The sequence below is a fragment of the Mobula birostris genome, chromosome 14 (assembly GCF_030028105.1).
Source record: "Mobula birostris isolate sMobBir1 chromosome 14, sMobBir1.hap1, whole genome shotgun sequence".
NCBI lineage: Eukaryota > Metazoa > Chordata > Chondrichthyes > Myliobatiformes > Myliobatidae > Mobula > Mobula birostris.
In genome coordinates this window covers 43,816,021-43,836,734 of record NC_092383.1, presented here as the reverse complement: position 1 = coordinate 43,836,734, position 20,714 = coordinate 43,816,021, and the positions used below count along the sequence as shown (strand labels likewise).

Here is a 20,714-nt window from a genome sequence, read left to right as displayed (position 1 = left end):
CTTTAAGATCAATAGCATTTAAAAATGGCAAAGTGACTTAAATTCTCTGTGACAATGGAAGCATTCTGATTTAATAATGCTTTTTGAAAACTTTTAAGAAGAGCTTATTCCCATTTTGTGAAGCCATTCCCTATCTTTCTGGCACATTCTAGCTGAAAAGAACCTAGCAACAAGCCCAATGCAACAATAATGTGCCTTAGTGAATCTCAACAAAATTGCTACTTATTCATACTTTACTCCATAACCAATTGCACTATAAAATTAAAATTTTCAATTTTGTATAAGATAAAACTGTAATAAATCAATTGAGGCTGCTATTGGTAGTAGTTAAAAATAAGAGGTGAATTACACTGAATATAGAGCATCACAAACATTCCAATGCTGAGATCTCTAGGCTTAGTGCAACAAATACATCATGTTTACCATTATTTGTTCCTCTTTAGCCTTAACCTTTTAGCTCATGGTCCTATGATAACAGATTGTATTTAAGAGTTGTCATTCCATGAAAATTTAGTGCTCCCCTAAGATTCTCTAATGGCTTTCTCTTTAACTCTAACATAGCAAGCACTCTGTCTATAAAAAGAATGCTATATGCCTTTTCAGCAATTAAAGAAAAATTGAAGTTCCTTATACAGTAAACAAGGCAATGTGAACTTGGACATCTATTGTTCAATTAATCCCATAAACAAGTTTCCTACTGCTACTGCAAAAACAGTTAAACATGATCAGAATCAGGTTTAATATCACTGCCATATGTCATTAAATTTGTTAACTTTGCAGCAGTAGTACAATGCAATACATGATAAAAATAGTATAATGAATTACAGTTAATATACACACATACACATCAAATAGTTACGTTAAAATAAGTAATACAAAAACAGAAATTTTTTAAAAAGTGAGGTAGTGTTCATGGGTTCAATGCCCATTTAGAAATTAGATGGCAGAGGGGAAGAAGCTGTTCCTGAGCGTACGCGCCTTCAGGCTTCTGTACCTCCCTCCTGATGGAGGCATGACTTGGGAGGTGGGGGTCCTTAATGATGGCCGCTGCCTTCCTGAGGTACCACTCTTTGAAGATGTACTGGATACGACGGAGGCTAGTGCCCATGATGGAGCTGACTGATTTTACAACTTTCTGCACTTTACTTTGATCCTGCACAGTTGCCCTCGCTCCCATATAACAGACAGTGAGGCAGCTAGCCACGGTAGGTACATCTGCAGAAATTTGAGTGTTTTAGATGCTGGAGTTGACTGAGTTTACAACTCTATGTACTTCACTTTAATCAGTTATTCATGTTTATTTCCTCTGCCCCCTCCCTCCAAGAGGTTACATTTCTGTGCATCGATTCTTCCTTTGAAAGAGTAGAGAATTTTGATCCAAGTCATTCTACACTTAAGGCAGTTCTTTCTCTCTCCACCTCCCCCCCACACCCAAAAGCAGGGAAGATCTTGTTTGATGCTACCCTCACCCACATCTCCACCATCTCCCAGACATCTGCATCACTTTATCTTCCCGCCAGATTAACAGGGATAGAGCTCCTCTTGTCCTCACCTACCACCCACGAGCCTCCACATCCAGCACATCATTCTCCACAACTTCCACCATTTTCAATGAGATCTATCAAACATCTTTACCACCCCCACCCCCGACTCTGCTTTCTGCAGGAATCTCTTGTTCCACAATGCTCTTGCTTGTTCATCCCTCCTTACCGATCTCCCTCCCGGCATATATCCCTGCAAACAGCCAAAGTGCTACACCTGCCCATTCACCTCCTCCCTCACCTCCATTCAGGGCCCTAAACAGTCCTTCCAGGTGAGGCAATGCTTCACCTGCAAATCTGTTGGAGTTGTCTATTATATCTGGTCCTCCCAGATTGGCCTCCTCTACATTGGTAAATTGGGGGACCGCTTTGTTGAGTGCCTCTGCTCCATATGCCAAAAGTGGATTTTCTAACTGGTCAACCATTTTAATTCTGAATCCCTTTCCCCTTCTGTCATGTTAGTTCATGGCCTCCTCTTCCGCCATGATGAGGCCACTCTCCAGGTGGAGGAGCAATGCCTTACATTCTGTCTGGGTGGAATAAACCTAATGGCATGAACATAAACCTCCCCTTCTGGTAATTTCCCCCTCCCCCTTCTCTTTTATTCCCCACTCTGGTCTCTTACCTCCTCTCCCCACCTGCCTATCACCATCGCCTGTTTCCCCTCCTCCTCTCCTTTCTCCTATAATCTGCTCTCCTCTCCTATCAGATTCCTTCTTCTAATGCTCTTTAGTATTTCAACACACCTGGCTTCACCTATCACCTTCTAGCGGGCATCCTTCCCCTCCACCACCTCGTTAATCCCCTTCCAGTCCTGAAGAAGGGCATTGACCCGAAACACCAACTGTTTATTCGTTTCCATAGACGCTGCCTGACCTGCAGAGTTCCTCCAGCATTTTGTGTGTGTTGCTCTAAATTTCCAGCATCTGCACCATCCTGTGTTTAAAATTTTGTTTGAAAAGTGCAGAAACTCAATATTATTTTTTTATCGAAAACACAAACAGTTACATCTCTTAGAACCACTTCTTCACAGCTCCAGTGACTTGGCTTCAATGACTCTGCTGCTACTGTGTGACGGCATGGGCTTTGCCCTGATCCTCTAACTTTCTGCCAAACTCTAACCACATGCAGGTTGGGAAGTTAAGTGACTGCTGTAATTGTCCCTGGTGTGAAGTGAATGGCAGAATCTGAGCAAATCTGATGAGAATATGTGAAGAATAGGTAAAAGGGAAAATCTGCGGGAGAATAAGTTTGCTCCAGAGAGCACAGAAAGCAGCCATGACTTTCCATCAAGTCTGTTTCACAAAGAAATGTGAGAACGATGACTAAACACACACTCATTGTTGATTAAGCATTGTGCCTAGTTTGTGTATATTAAAATATTATCTAATTTATAGAGCATCTTTCATAGAAACAATCTAGTTCAAAGTGCTTTACAACAGGATAAAGTTCAAATATGAAAATAATAGAAAATGTTAGTTAAAAGCAAATAATTAGGTCTTAAGCTGACATGTAAATGTGTCAACTGGGTCTGCATCCCCTAATAGTTATAGGTATTGAATTCCACTGTTTAGGAGTGTAGGTCAAAAAAGCTGATTTAGGAGTATAGTTCAAAAATGCTAATTATCTTTTGAGGGAAATTGTTTAAATTTCAGACACTAGCAGAAAAGGACCCGAGAGCTCAAGCAGGTTTATAAAGCAAATTTGATTCTGTGATCTACTCCAGCCCCAGATCATTGAGAGCTTTAAAACCAAGAGAATATTAAAAAGAATTCCAAAAAACTGGAAGCCGATACAGAGTAGCTAGGATGGGAGTGATATGCTCCCTCATCCTGATTTTAGTTTAAATTCTTGCAGCTGCATTCTGAACAAGTTTGAAGTTTGTCAATGGATTGCTTTGGAAGGCTAGGGAAAAGAGCATTACAGTAATCTAGTCTATTCAATATGAATTAATTTTTCAGTGTCGTTACGTGACAGAAACGGATATACCTTTGCAATATTTCTTAAGTGTAGAAATTCTGCTCTGGTCACTTTCTTTATGTGGGGTTTAAAATTTAAGTATGCACCAAGGATAACACCCAGGCTTATTACTTCTGATTTTACAAGGGGAGCCAAGTTCGCAAATACATCAATAAGTTTACCTCTTTTGGCTTTGGGACCAACCAACAGCATTTCAGTTTTATCTTTATTTAGATTTAGGAAATGATTACTCCTTCTCTGGTTTACTGCAATATCCAGATGAAATATGTAAGATATCTGTGCAACGCATACTCTTTCACAGAGAATTAGTATCTTAGCAATAACCTAAATACTTTTACAGATAGAATAAACATGGTATTAATGAAAAATGCTGAAGCAATGAATTATTTCAGTTCAAGATTAATATTTAAAATCATGATTAATTAGTTCAGTTACTTCAATAGTGCAACCATTTCTTTAACTACCCAAAAGAACACAAACACTAACCAGCAGCTTTTTGTTCAATTAATTTAAAAATGCAGAACACATTGTGCAGCTCACACTCTAATAAATATCCACAACACACCATGGAACCCACATACTCCTCAATACTTAGCTTTTCAAAACCTACCAGAGTGCTTGTGTCTCATTGTAGGATGGCACACTTCTGTATAGGTGTTTTTAAATTTATTTATGCTTTCACACCTTGTTAACACACAGCAACTATTTAAACACAAACAGCTAGTAAAACTCTCCATTTCCTACTAATCTGCATCACCTTTTCAAAGTACTTAGTCCAATTTGTGTTGTCTTTCAGGCCCACTTTGGCCTGTATAATTTTATGGCACCCTGGGAGATCATCGTTAAAACAGCCTTTCATTGCATAGGCAGAAAATACTAAAAAAAAATTAGCTTTACCCCAACTCATACTCAGCTCCTGTTTCATCCCACTGAAAACAAGAGCACAAACTAACTCTACACCAGCTAACTAAATATGAACCAAAATTTAGTGTCTTGAACTGTTAACTGTTAAAGCATAGTTCTCAGTGCTGTTTTCTGCCTTGTCCGTACTGTCCACATTGGTAATAGCTCACATTTGGACAGTTAGAACTGTTTCAATGTTAAGTGATGTTATTCATTTGAGTACGTAAACACGAGGAATTCTGCAGATGCTAGAAGTTCAAGCAACACACATCAAAGTTGCTGGTGAACGCAGCAGGCCAGGCAGCATCTCAGGAAGAGGTACAGTTGACGTTTCGGGCCGAGACTCTTTGAGACGAAGGGTCTCGGCCCGAAACGTCAACTGTACCTCTTCCTAGAGATGCTGCCTGGCCTGCTGCATTCACCAGCAACTTTGATGCGTGTTGCTTGTTATTCATTTGAGTATTGTTTTCCTATTCAATCTGGGGGCTTGAGAGCTGACACCAAATTCTTCCAGCAGAGGTCACTACACAGCAAACCAAGTAACAGATTTCAGTGTATCAAAATCCGGATTATTATCACCAACATGTCATGAAATTTGTTAATTTAGCAGCAGCAATTCAATGCAATATATCATATAGAAGAAAAATTAATAGATCAATTACAGTATACGTATATTGAATAGATTAAAAATTGTGCAAAAAACAAAATTAATATATATTTAAAAAGTGAGGTAGTGTTCAAGGGTTCAATGTTCATTTAGTAATCGGATGGCAGAGGGCAAGAAGTTGTTCCTGAATCGCTGAGCGTGTGCCTTCAGGCTTCTGTATCTCCTAACTGATGGTAACAGTGAGAAAAGGGCACCCCCTGGTGCTGGAGGTTCTTAATAATGGACGCTGCCTTTCTGAGACACTGCTCCCTAAAGATGTCCTGGGTACTTTGTAGGTTAGTACCCAGGATGGAGCTGACTAGACTTACAACCCTCTGCAGCTTCTTCCAGTCCTGTGCAGTAGCCACTGCACCCACCACCACCCCCATACCAGACAGTGATGCAGCCTGTCAGAATGCTCTGCACAGTACAACTACAGAAGTTTTTGAGTGCATTTGTTGACATACCAAATCTCTTCAAACTCCTAATGAAGTATAGTCACTGCCTTGCCTTCTTTATAACTGCATCGATATGTTGGAACCAGGTAAGACCCTCAGAGATCTTGACACCCAGAACCTGAAACTGCTCACTCTCTCCACTTCTGATCCCTCTAAGAGGATTGGTGTGTGTTCCTTCATCTTACCCTTCCTGAAGTCCACAACCAGCTCTTTCGTTCTTACTGACGTTGAGTGCCAGGTTGTTGCAGCGACACCACTCCACTAGTTAAAGACGGAGCTCTTACAACCCGATTTAGGCGGCGCATAAAATATTCCCGCTCCTGTCTGCAGAGTTTGTATGTTCTCCCCCTAACTGCAAGAATTTGCTCATGTCACTCTAGATTCCTCTCACATTTTAAAGATGTACAGGTCAGGATTAATAAACTGTGGGCATGATGTACAGGTCAGGGTTACAAAGATGGACAGGTCAGGGTTAGTAAATCGTGGGCATGCTCAGTTGGTGATACCTGCAGGATGCCCTCAGCACATCCTCAAATGGTGTTGGTCGTTGATGCAAATGACGCATTTCACCCCATGCTTCATGGTTTTGATGTACGTGTGACAAGTATAGGAGTTCAGTCATGGGTCACCTTCACTCTCAATGACCAAACGCACACGCGTGTGGTCAGTACCCAGTGTCATAGACCCAGAAACGTAAATCCTGTTTGAATTCAGTACAAAAGTGATAAAGTCTTTGAGTATTACTTTGCAGATCTTCCTTTATTAACCACTGCACCCTTGGATTTATAAGCTGTAGCTTCCTTTTCAAAGAAAGGAGCTTTGATTCTACAAACCCCCACAATCCGCAGTGATACCTGCCCTCGCGTCAGGTTTCTCCAAGTACAGCTGATACTACTTGACCACACAATGTTTGGGGTAATGGCAGCTTTCATGACTTCAGTATATTTTGAAAGTGCCTTACACCGTCATTGAAATAGAACTTTGAAGCATAACCTCTGTTGTAATTTATGAACTCTGACTGTTAATTTGTACAGAAGGAATCATAAAGAGTAGTGGAATAATGACTTTTTCAAAAAAAACTTTATATTTTACTTGCTTGTTTAACAACGAACAATACACTTCAAGGAGGTTCAACTACCATCCAAATGATGGGTACTTTAACTCTAAAACTGAATTCTGCTAGTTTAACGAAACAATCTGCATCCACCCATCAACCAGTCCAACCTGGGCCCAGTATACTTATCCATACAGGTAACACCAACAAAAGATTAGTTTCCTGGAAGCAAATTACAGGAGATGTTAACATATCAGAAACAAAAACAGATAATACCAGTAATGCTCTGCTGTTCAGGTAGCTTCTTTGGTGAGAGAAAACCAGAATGCTTCAGGTATCGAAAAGTCATGAACCTGAAAAGCTGCTTGTGTTTCTCTCCAAAGATGGGGTCTGATTTACTGAAACATTCTCTGCTTTCAGTAAACCGGTCATTTCTGCAAATTACAAATTGGATTTTGATATTTGTGGGCAAGGTTTCCACTTTGATAATATAAAACTTGGCAGTGAAGTAGCAGCATATTAATGTTTTTAGTTAGCATGGTTTTCATCATCTAACATCTTTGCTCTTCAGTAAATGTCACCAGGTGAAGTGCGTTGAAACAAGACCATCGAAAACCACTTCTTAATAATATAACTAATTTCTCAAAGGTGCAAATCTTGCCCCCAAAAAACTTTGATTTTATTTTCCTTATGTAGCCCCCGGTAAGCCTCAGGCTCGCTCAACTTGCCTTTGTCTAGGGGGAGCAGCCTTCGGCCCCGTCAAACTGGATAATAGTTTGTGTGGATGCTGTGTGATGTACCCCACCCCGCCCAAATAACAGACAGTACACTATATGTGATTAAATGATTACAGTTTATAGATCTTACTGGAACTATGTAATTAATAGAGATAAAATATAAAAGGAAAATAAAAGGCGCCAAACTTATCAAATTCAACCACTTTGTGCACAACAGTTGGAGCTCAAGTAACGGAGTCTTCTTTCTACCATTCGATCCCCTCCGACCCCCTCGACCCACTGCCTGGGACCAACCACGGTGGTCGACCAGACACTCCACATGAGTTTGTCTTCGTCTCCTCTCCTTGCCGAAGACCCTGGGCCTCGGACTCCCGTTTGGGGTCCATCCCGCCACCCAGCTCACAGCGTCGCGTCTCCTCACTCTGTCCCCATCCGCCTTCTGCCCCAAAACCCCGTGAAACAATAGCTCACGGACACACAAGAAAGAATAACATCTATCCCAATTGGTTCGTTCGCTCTCTTATCAATAATATAACCGAACCGGGGGGGGGGGGGGGGGGGGGGGGAGGGGGGGGGGAACTCCTTACATCACGGTTATTATTACAGAAAAGCCATTTTAATTATAACATAACAAAGAAGCCATTTTGTTAGCCTTCGCAGTAACATAAAAGAAGAAACCCCTTACACTCTCCCCCCACCAAATGACTTCTAAATAACTCATCAACCATTCCCGCAGACAGAAAAACACAATCCAGGTACAAACAGTCACATTGCTCCCTAAACAGTAGACCTTACGCCCTGTTCCACCGGCGCTACATAGACCAACCTATCTGGGAGTTTCCTAATCTTCCGAGACCTCCGTAGCCCCTCACCTAAACCCTTAAAGTTCAGACACTACTGGGGATACCTCGGGTCTGCTTGCCAACTCCTCTCTCAATCTCTAGTTAGTGAAAGGCAGCATGTACCACACATCCAGCACATCATCCTTCGAAGCCGTATTCTTCCTCATTCCCTCAATCGGTAGCTGCTGTTTGATTTTCCCCAAACTGAAGCACTTAGCCTGGGCTGCCTCTGCAGCCTCTTCAGCCTCCTGCAGTCGAGACGTCAGATTCTTCTTGGACTCTTCCAACTCTCACCCTAGTTTCAGCAGTTCTGACTCACGCTTCATGTCCATCTCCATCTGGGACGCAATTACACCACTAGCTTCTTCCAATCTGTTCTGGATCGATGTCTTGAGTTTCTGCTGATCCTTTCGAAGGTTGGTCATTGCTTCGTCTCTCTGGATTAATTCATCCGTAAATGACCACAGTTTCAGATCGGAATTCCGTTTCCCCATCTCCACTTTGACGAGCGTGTACTCCAATTCTACAATGGTTGTCTGGGGCTCTGGCACTCGCCTCACATCATCATCCCCCAAGGCGAATCCAAACTCTAGGCGATCATCCACATACACCAAAACTCCAAACACCTTCACATCCCCCATGGTCTTCCTCATGCCCCGCTGGAAGGTTGTAGGGGCTCCGGATATGCCCTGTGGCATCTTTTCGGATCGGAAGAATCCTAGGGAACCTATAACGGCCATCTTCTCCTTGTTGGTCTCACTCATCGGGATTTGGCAACATCCACTCCTCAGATCCAGCACATTAAACCACGTCGTGCCATACAAACAGACCATAGCGTCTTCGGCCCTCAGGGCCGTATTCTGGTCAATGACAGTGCACCTATTCAGAGTCCTATAACCCACACACACGTTGCCTACGTCTTCCACGGCTACAGGGTCCAGTCGCTGCGACCTCTCTCTCACCGAGGTGTCTTCAGCGGTCAACTCCCCTCCCTCGTGGTATTTCGGAGCCTCCACTAAGACGGTCTCACCCTCAGATACTTCCTCCAGGCCGTACCACAATCGGCTCTCGTTTAAATTCGGTACCGGCCCAAGGCTGCTACACATGTCCTCACAAGCAGCTCGAAACACTGGGTGCACAGACAATGCCCCCATGAACTCCAGTGTCACTGACCAATAATTGTCTTCTGGATAATCACTGGCACTGGTACCCCAAAATGGATAGTTTCTATCTATCCGTTCTACCTTCGGGAATAGGGTCTTTTCCTTTCGGAAGTTCCTTGGTACATTGCTGGGAATGTACTCCCCCAGAGACCCCAAGCCGTTCCCTCACTGGGCCTCCACTAAGTTTCCGGACACCTCTCTGATCAGCTGAACAACTGAGGGAGGGGCTGATCCCCTTAAATGATCCCCCTGGCACTGCAAGCAATTTAGCTGCCCTCCTAGCCGGAGAAGATACACTGAAAGCTTTTCCCCAATCTCCTGACACAGGTATGGAAAGCCCCCCAGGCATTGCATTTTACTTCCAGTCGAACCAGACGCATTTTCCCCCACTTTCAGATAACTGGTGGATGTCACTACGGGGTAATTGAACCTGACAGCTCTAACACCGTCAACAGCCCGCCTACTCAAACCTTCAACCAATCCCTGTCACTCTCCCTCCACCGAGCACTGCCATTCATCTAACAACTGAGAGATCCGCTCCGCCCACGTCTCGTACACCTCCGCCCCTTTAGGGATGGACACTACCCCAAAAGCCAGGTGGAGTCTGCCATAGCTGGAACATTTATTCACAGACATTACCTCCGAATCAGACCACTCTTTCCTCTCTCTCCTAACAGTATGGACAGCCCATGGTCCCGCCTCATTCAAAATGTATGCAGTAATAACCAGCAATCCCACAGAAACACACATTACTAACTGCAGTCCCAGAGACACAACAGCACTGATTTAAACAGGGTAAGTACACCACTGAATCAAATCTCGGATGAAGCCACCAAATGTAGCCCCCTGGTAAGCCTCAGGCTCGCACAGCTCACTTTCGCCTGGGGGAGCAGCCTTCGGCCCTGCCAAAGTGGGTAATCAAGTTTGTGTGGATGCTGTGTGATGTACCCCTCCATGCCAAATAACAGACAATACACCATATGCCATTAAATGATTACACTTTATAGATCACTGGAACTATGTAATTAATAGAGATAAAATATAAAAGAAAAATAAAAGGTGCCAAACTTATCAAGGTTCAACCACTTTGTGCACAACAGTTGGAGCTCAAGTGACAGAGTCTTCGTTCCACCACTCAATCTCCTCCGACCCCCTCGACCCACCGCCTGGGACCAACCAGGGTGGTCAACCAGACGCTCCACACGAGTCTGTCTTCATCTCCTCTCCTCACTAAAGATCCTGGGCCTCGGACTCCATCCCACCGCCCAGTTTACAGCATCACATCTCCTCATTCTGTCCCCATCCGCCTTCTGCCCCCAAACCCCACGAAACAACAGCTTACAGGCACACAAGAAAGAATAACATTGGTTAATTCCCTCTCTTATCAATAATATAACCCAAACGGGGGGAGAGGGGGGAGAGGGGGGAGAGGGGGGAGAGGGGGGAGAGGGGGGAGAGGGGGGAGAGGGGGGAGAGGGGGGAGAGGGGGGAGAGGGGGGAGAGGGGGGAGAGGGGGGAGAGGGGGGAGAGGGGGGAGAGGGGGGAGAGGGGGGAGAGGGGGGAGAGGGGGGAGAGGGGGGAGAGGGGGGAGAGGGGACTCCTTACATCACAGTTATTATTACAGAAAAGCCATTTTAATTATAACATAACAAAGAAGCCATTTTGTTAGCCTTCGCAGTAACATAAAAGAAGAAACCCCCTACACTTATATCAATTTTCAATACAATTCCACAGCAGTTACTATTTCCACATTTTTGTAAGTCCCATTGAATACAAACACAACCTCACATCCAAATCTGGCTGTAGTCCACTCTGTTGGACATTGAGTCTATAGCACATCTGTGATGGACCCTTTTTGCTGAGGGGCTGCAATTATACTTGCTACAATGAACGCTATTATTGTAAATGCCCTGACTGATTAAAAATTATACATTAAATAGGTCAGAGCTGAAAATGGCTCAATTTATAAATGGGCATAGTCTGTCAGAAGAGAGAGAACTTATCACCAACCACCAGGAAGAGATAAAATCCTGGGGTTCAGGAGGTCAAAAGGCTGTGACTGGAGCAAGTGCCTTAAGCAAACTATTCCCATTTAAGCCAAATTGCAATTTTGTGAAAAGACTGAGACAATAAACTAGCTTATATTTTTCCCCACACTGAATAAATACTGGTTCTCAATAAAACGTTCAACATAATTTAAAAAAGTAAACCACAATCTAAGTAACAATGATAAGAATAAGGTGTCCAAATAAATTCAAAAGACAATTTAACCAGTTAACTAAAAATGTACTGATGCACCAAGTTCCAGTGACCAGTCTGAGTAACAAAAGCAGAATCCAAATGAACATCAACTTTGACCCGTGGTTATGAGAGAAGGAGGCAAGGAAGTAAAAAGAAATCTATTATTATACTCCTGCACTGCTTTTACATTCTTATCTGATTTTTGTTTTCATAATTATGCTTTAGCGTAATAACATGTACAAGAGCACCAGCATGGGGCCAGTCCACTTCGATTACAAAGCCTTTATCTTCCATATTTTGAAATTTGACAAATTTCAAAGTTAACACACAAAGGGATACAGTTTGAATTTAGCAGTCATTTTTTGACGTTTTTTGCTTTAATTAATTTTGATTTGAAACAATGTGATCATTAACCATGAATGAGGTGAAAGTGGGACACGTGAAATAAGGTCTACATTTATTACAGCCTGTAATGTGAAATGAAACATGTAGCTGTTTTGCTCTCGTTACAAAACCGACATCAACAGGGAAAAAATAACAAAGGATGCTTGAATAGAAACAGAAGCCAATCAATAGGTAGGTTTCGTCCTACACTCTCCTTTCATTACCCTGGACAGTATTTTGCCTGGTTAAATGGTCAGCTGCCAGCCACCTGCTCTGGCTGGAATGGCCACAGATGGTCAGTTGTCCAGTTAGTAGTTAAGAATGTGCTGCTGTTCTCACATCACATAGAGATTGGGGCCATTGACGGGGATACGTGATACGTGAATCTGAGCTCATCACCAGGCAACCGTCAGGGACCACAGCCAAACAGTGACCAAGGTCAGTCTTAGTAATTCTGCAACGACTTACACCAAGGCTTTCCAATATAGTAACATCTGGGCATTGTCTTTTTTGCTAAAGGAAAACATTTACAAGTCCTAACTACGTAGGATAAAAAGTCATAATAAAAGCAGCTCTAACAATATTCAACATAGATTGAAACGCACTGAAAAAAAATCAGATGTTCATCACTGAAACAAGAGTTTCTGAAGTTATCAAATTGCAAAAGCTTCTGAACCTAGTTAATCCTAGCTTCCATTACCAAGCAAATTGTGAGTAAAAGCAGTTGAGCAGATCTACCTGATACACCAAATATTAAGTCCTAATTTTATTTTTTTTTTTGCATAGTTTCCATTTCCAAATCCTTGAACATTCTTTTGGAAATGGTATAATTTACAAGGATACGAAGTATTGGTTAGTACACTCCAATTGGTGCTGCCCTGCTTGTGCAGAACCACATTTTAGTTGCACAGTTGACAGAAGGCTGGGAGTTACAGGGCCTTGCATAAAGCAGATTTCAGATAACTTCATGTAGTCTGGAGGCAAAAATGTACAACTACTGGTTAAGGGATTGCATTGACAGAGCAAGTTGCGTCAGTAATTCACAACGGAAAGAAAAATCTTTTCAAAAGGACTAACATAAGAATAGTACAACGATCCCGGCATCCCCTGTAAGGAGTTCCTATGTCCTCCCCATGGAATGCATGGGTTTTCTCCAGCTGATCCGGTTTCCTCCCACAGTCTGAAGATGTACAGGTTAATAGGTTAATTGGTCATTATAAATTGTCCCATAATTAGGCAAGGATAAATTTGGGGCTCGCTGGGCGATGCAGCTCAAAAATACTCCCTCTCTAAATAAATATAGGAGTCTCTTTTATAAGCTATATTTTTGAGGTGCTAAATTCAAAGAGAAAGTGATTTACTTCCCATCGCAATTTCAATATTTAAAAAGGTGAAAGAAAGGCACAGAAGAAAGTAGAAATTCCCAACTGTGGTATTTTTTATTAAATACAACTCTATGCCTGTTACTGTGGTGGCAAATACTTGTACCGCATAAAAGAATGGACACAATGTCCCAACTCAAATCCTGTTGCTATTAATTGATCCAAAGGAAAGGAATTAGAAGTTCCAGGCAAATTCAAAACTACTTATTCTGAAAAGTATGCAAAAATTGAAACTTTTAGCTTTTATAATTGTACACCAGCCGTACAATATTATGCAAGTGAATTATTCAGAATATGTTTGTACTTTCAGAATATAAACAAGATATTTACATTCAGTTCCACTCACTTGCAGGAAGCTAGGCATTTCAATAAAGATTTTTTTACTTCTTCGACTAACTTAAAAAATTAAATTTTCCTTCTATAAACATTGGATAGGTTTCCCAGAACAAAAATACCAAGATTTTTTTTTCCTCTCAGACCTTTCGAGTACTGTGTCGGGCAACTTGCTTGGTGTTAATAAACTTTACTGTGCAGCTGATGCATGGGGAAAATTAAATTTCACCCTTCCCCCACCCTTGGGGATTTCCCACACAAGTGAAGCCTAGTACAAGTATACAATGAAGGAAAAGATACTATAAACAGAGTAACAGGCTGTAGAGATGAAGAAAAGCATTGAGAACCTGTAGTGTGTATAAAGCAAAACCTAAAACACTGATTCCTTGAAAAAGTCAGGTTTAATCTTTTCCTTTCTTTTAACAGCAAAAAGGGAAAACTTGGAATCAAAAGCACCAACATAAAACTTTTACACAGAGACTCCACAAATTACCGAGCCCAAGTGAAGTGTTTGAACATTACATACCTAGCCCGCTGATGGTATACTGGGTATCCCGCATGCCGAGTTCGATTGGCCCAGTTTCCTGCTGGCTCTCCTCCCTGTAGAAGAGTCTGTATCCCTGGATTTGCACATCGTTTTCCTCTGCTTGTTTCCATCTTACCACAATCGTTGTGCAATTCAATGGCTCCAAACGCAGCTCTGGAGCCAAGGGGACTGCAGAAATGGGAAATTATAAACAGTTAAGTTTTTATGGCTCCCTTTATCCTCCATGCATTAAATGGTACTTAGTACCAATACCCTCCTCTTCTGCCCCCTCTCCTTCTCAACAACCCATGTGATACAGACAAAACTACATGACAAATTTGCTCATTTAAACAAAATATCCATAATTCAAGTTTCATGATGCATCGCGATTTCCTTTTGTTTTAGAATGCTACGGATAAACCCGAGCATCATTATTTTGGCAAGAAAGGTTTACTGACAGGGATTAAAATAAGTTTAACTGGGTTTAGTGCACACTTTTCACAGGATTCAATAATAAAGGAAATCTGATATCAATTTTTTGTTTTCTTCACCGATATTAAAATTTTAGTTGCAGTAAAAATTGGATTTTAAAATGAAGTTATTTCTTCAATTAACTTAAAATGGTACATTATAAAGAGCCAAGCTTGTTCTCTAAATCTGAAGCTTCAGGAAATTTTTAAATTGTCTACTTCCATTATAATATGTATTTATTTTAAAATCATGGATTTCTGCTTCGGTTTCTGGACACGTTGTGGTTTCTGCGCTGAGAAGAAGCTCAAAAAGGAGATGAAAGAGTGATAATGTAAAGGCCAGGATTGACAGACAGGAGGCTATACAAAGGCAAGACAAAAAACACAAGTGTAAGCAAAACTCAGGATGTACTTTTCCCAAGTCTCATTTTTCTTCTTTTAAGGGAAGGAATGCTATCCACCCTGCTGCTGACTCCCCTAATCTGATGAAAACAACAGGGCTGGAGCCCCACAGGGACATGTCCTGCTCCTTGCCTGACAGCCCCAAGATTGATGGGTTCAGATAGCAGGCACTGGAGTGAAATACTGGTGCTTTGACTGTTTATTTGGCTGTATCAGCAAACATAAACACACCACCTCTTTGTTTGAGGCCAAACTGAATTATCCTAGGATGGATATGATTTACCAAAATCAAAAGTAAACAGCAAGATATTCTCTCTCCCATCATCACACTTCCCATTAAACACAAGCTCATCTTTATAATGAGGGATAGCAGGCTACTGTAAACCCTGATGATCCATTGATTTGGGGGCAATCCTAAAGTTACTGGCATAAGGACAAAGGTCACTAGGGTAACAGAAGCAACATCTTAACAAGATTATTCTGACAATCTCTTATGAACAACAGGCAGATCACCAGATGCGTTGCCTTGGATTGGAGATTCTACATTTTCCACCACAAAATCATAACACAGCAACATTTGCCATCTTGGTTACAAACAGGCACTGTGCTAAAATAACTCCACTTAGCAGCCCTCATACTAGCAACAAATCAAAGTTACTTCCTTCCTCATGCACTTCATAACCAACTGCGAACATGTTCTGCACTGAAATGCTGAGTCCTACAGCTGCATTATTTGTACCATTTTAAAATGAGTGTTGTCGAGTTATGACTACTCATACAGTGCAGTCACTGACAGGTCTTTTCTACCACATTCCCCTGAAGTACTCTGCACAATCATTCTCAAATGCTTTACAGTAAGAATTTAATATTTAGGGCTCACCTTTCCAATTAAAAAGGCACTCATAATTCCTAATCTAAGTTGCTTACAGGGAAATAAATTTGAAGTGCTAACAACTATTCATGTTGTCAGTTACGTACCAACAATTTCAATGCTCCAAGGTTGGACACACTTTGAGTGTGAACCCCCGATCATTTTAACTGAAAATGACCTACTGACTTAGGTCTAAAGGAAAGGAGAAATGTGCCCCAGGTGTCCTTTTAGGACCAACTCCTCTTTAAACATATTCAACACAATGGAAGTACTTCTGGATGCATCTGCATACAAGTATTCATTTTACATTTCATCAAAAATTAAAAGTCATTAAAAAAATCAAAAATAAACTAGGTTCTGAGTCAGAGCCAAAACCACCTGCAACCCCCTTCCTCTCCCTGCCCCCAGACTGAAGGGCCCTGCACACATTGAATCTGTTTCATGTATGTAGTTCAAAGTGCTCTTATTTCTCAGTAAGTCCTAGCAGGATTTCTTCACAGTTCCCCAGGACACATTTGCATAGAGATAAGTCAACAGAACTGAAATTCCTTTGTGCAGTGATCACAAAATGGCATTGATGGATTGTGGTGAGAATTATGATTCTAGCATGGTCCTCAGTGTGCTGTGGGGGATGCAATGAGTGGTGATGAATGAAGCACAATATCAGAATTTACTACAAAACAATGATTAGGAGATAACTTCTTAATTTAACAAATAAAAAATAAGTATCTTGTACTTTGAGGGGAAGGAAAAGAGTTTTGGTTTGGAACTCAAGATTTTTCCTTCACTAGTATGCATCTTCCAAAGACATCAAATTAATTAAGAATTGGATTAATTGAATTGAATTTACACTGAGGAAAAGAAAATAGATGGAAAGCACCAGGATTATTCTGTAATAATTTAGTGTACCAGCAGAAACAACCATGCATTTACAATCAAATTAAATGGAGTGGCTTTTGGGCTCCTTCAGAGGACATTCATCCCAGAGCATGATGTTCCAACAGGTTCTTACAGAAGGCAAAACACCATCCCTCAGGAGGAACCCAAACTCCACATTTGATAAGAAGAATCTAATTTTGGTTTCTACTCTTCTCTTCCCAAAGACAAAGATCAGATGAGGAAGCAAAGGAGAGTGAACTGGAGAGTCACTGGGGACATAAGAGACTACAAATGCTAAAATCTGGAATAATAAACAAAGATGCCACATATCAGGCAGCATCTGTGGAGGGAGCATTTTGGGTTGAGACCCTTTATCTGAACTGTAGTGAATAGTCACTGTCCAGCTGAGATGGTAACCACTTCTAAAGTACTGAGGGTACTCAGCCAAGGTCAAAATAGTTTGCTCAATGTATGCAATGCATATGCATCAAATCCATTAACCAGAATTGGGGAAATCTGACCTTACTTTTCCCTTCTAACCCAGAAGGCACACAAATGCCAATAGAACCTGCAATTTTCTGATGAGTACCCCCCAAAAATCATGTTGCCGCAGTGGCTCAGCCATTAGAGGATGTCTTCATGCACTAGTAGGATTCTGGAGTATAGCAGGTTATGAAGCTTTCCACAAAGCTGATCAAAAAGATTCAAGATTTATCCTACAAGTTGATTATATGTAGAATTAAAACTGGAATTTTACAAATGGGATTGGAAAACAGATGAGTAAACCCAGACAACAGACTGCAATGGAGATGAGACTAAAATTGCATTTCCATTTGGGAAACAGATTCACCAGTTAGCCATGGGTTTATTACTCACTCCCTTTGGTAGGTATCAAGCTCTCCATGGGGCCAATATTAGAAGACAGGCTGCTGGAGTTGTCAAGTGGGGATAAAAACTCTGACTTTACCTACTTTCTGGATTAAGGTCAAACACAGTTCCAGAACCCAGTGAATCCATACCTTTATGTTTTTTTCTATAAATGGCATACTTTACGGAAGTGAGTGTGAAATAATGTATTCTCCCTTAACCCTACCAATAAAATAGAACAGTACAGGACAGGAGCAGACTCTTCAGCCCATGATCTCTGCACCAAACATGCCAAATTAATTTAATTAATTTAATCCTCTTTCTGCACGAGCTACATTCACGTGTCATCTAACGTATCACTATTGCATGTCTCCACCTCCATCCCGACAGACACTTGTTACTGAAAAGAACAACTTGCCCTGTACATCTCCTTTAAACTTTCTGCTCTGACCATAAGTGAGTATCCTTTACTCCTTGACATACCTTTCCTGGGAAAATGATTCTGACCACCCAACTGCCCCAGTAGGCTCATTGTTTCTGCTTCTGGAGATGGAGCGGAGTAACAATGGTGCTAAACGGCGATTCCTTTGCTTGCACCTTTGGAAACAGCTCTATTTCCATCTTTAATATCTTTATTTTTCCCTTTCAAGGTCCTTTTGAAGACCCTGGCCTGGAGTTACACGCTGACTTTGGTCCTTTGTGGGAATGGGACCCACTCTCGGGGTTTTACAACTGGCTGTTGTTTGGCACGCCAAGGGCTCAGCTTAAGAGTCCAGCTCGGATTTGCAAGCCTAGGATCTCAGGGCTCTGGAGTCGGGCGGATCAAGGGTCGGTGTCAGGGTAGGAGACCCGTGTGTCATCAAGGAAGTCGGAATATCTGCAGTTGTGTGCCCAGTTTTTTGGGGTACAGAGCTCAAAAAAAGCGATGTAATGGACTCTTAATATAGTGAACCAGCGAGTTGTTTGTTATGTCTCCCCGCTCGCTGGGAAAACAGAGACACCTCTTTCTCCCTTATTGGTGGGGGGAGACAGAGACAGTGAGAGGGAGCGCGCATGCCTGTGGTATGTTGCATACCGGGTGAAATGCAAAGTCTTTGGGGTAACTGCAAGTCTGTTGCTTTGCTGTATGTTTGAGTGCTTGGTGGCGGGTGCCAATGCTTTTTTTTTGCTGGTGGGGGGGAAGGGGATTGTTGCTTGTTGCTGCTTACGCACTGGAGGGGAGCTTGGGGGGGGGGTACTTTGGGGTTCTAACATTTAACTGTCATTCATTCTTAGGGGCACTCCTGTTTTCATGGATGGTTGCAATGAAAAAGCATTTCAGGATGTATATCGTATACATTACTCTGACATTAAATTGGATCTTTGACCTTTGAACCCTTGCTCCTGACCCACTGAATTCGCATATTCTTCTCAACTCCTTAAGATTCTCCAGATCTTTCTTGGCAACAGACCTAACGAGTTCCCCTTTAGCACCTCCTCTGTCTAGCAAAACTTGTTTTCACTCTTAACCAGTTCTCTTTTGGCTCCTCTCACTTTCTACAAACCGAAGATATTGCCATCAGTTCCAGCTTGGCCTGCCTTTTAACGGGTTATGTGGAACAGTCCAAGCTTACACTGGTTACACTCTCTAACTCCTTCTCCACTACATTGATGCTGTTTCCTGCACCATGCTGAGCTCGTCAATTTTATCAACCTTGCCATCAACTTCCATCCTCCTAGAAAGCTTACTTGTTCCATTGCTGATACCTCTCCCTCCTTTCTTGATTTGTCTCCATATCCAGAGACAGATTATCAAACACCCACCAACTCTCACAATTACCTCTCTTCTCACCCTGTCACTATTTTCTCTTCTCTATCAATCATTTCCTTCTGGTTCCCCACTACCTTCTCTCAGTCCATGGCTTACTATCCTCTCCTTCTTCAGCCCCTTGCCTCTTCCACCTATCACCTCCTAGCTACTTACCTCATTCCCTTTCACACCCTCATGTAGGCTCACCCATTTCCTACCAGCTTGTGCTCCATCCCTACTTTTTTATTCTGGCTTCTGCCCTCTTCCTTTCCAGTCCTGATGAAGGGTCTTGGCCCAAGGTTGACTGTTCATTTACCTCCAATGACGCTGCCTGACCTGCTGAGTTACTCCAACATCTTGGGTATTAGCTTCTGACCATCTATTATATCTATGCCTCTGAATCTTATAATAAGGATTACAAATACCTGGGGATACGAATTGACAATAAACTGGACTGATCAAAGAACACTGAGGCTGTCTACAAGAAAGGTCAGAGCCGTCTCTACTTCCTGAGGAGACTGAGGTCTTTTAACATCTGCCGGACGATGCTGAGGATGTTCTACGAGTCTGTGGTGGCCAGTGCAATCATGTTTGCTGTTGTGTGCTGGGGCAGCAGGCTGAGGGTAGCAGACACCAACAGAATCAACAAACTCATTCGTAAGGCCAGTGATGTTGTGGGGATGAAACTGGACTCTCTCACGGTGGTGTCTGAAAAGAGGATGCTATCCAAGTTGCATGCGATCTTGGACAATGTCTCCCATCCACTACATAATGTACTGATTGGGCACAGGAGTAGATTCAGCCAGAGACTCATTCCACCAAGATGAAACACAGAGCGTCACAGGAAGTCATTCCTGCCTGTGGCCATCAAACTTTACAACTCCTCCCTTGGAGTTTCAGACACCCTGAGTCAAAAGGCTGGTCCTGGACTTATTTCCTGGCATAATTTACATATTACTATTTAATTATTTATGGTTTTATTATTAATAATTTTTGGTGCAATTGTAACGAAAACCAATTTCCCCCAGGATCAATAAAGTATGACTATGACTATTTGTATCAGGTTACCTGTTAACCTCTGAAACTCCAGAAAAACCCAACTTTGTCCAAACTCTCCTTGCAGCTCATACTTTCAGGTAGCTCCCCGTTAACCCTCTTCTACACCCTTTCCAAAGCTTCCACATCGTTCCTGTAATGGGACAGTCCAAACAACCACACAATACTCCAAGTGCAGCCTAACCAAAGC

At 42.1% G+C, this 20,714-nt stretch overlaps 1 protein-coding gene across 1 annotated transcript in view; it reads right to left on the bottom strand.

Moving 5' to 3' along the window:
- LOC140209487 (protogenin-like) overlaps positions 1–20,714 on the bottom strand; it is a 159,102-nt gene that overhangs the window by 51,748 nt on the left and 86,640 nt on the right. The window contains exon 11 of the mRNA XM_072277734.1: positions 14,191–14,379. Coding sequence (XP_072133835.1) covers positions 14,191–14,379 — 189 coding nt within the window. The remainder of the gene's footprint in view (positions 1–14,190; positions 14,380–20,714) is intronic.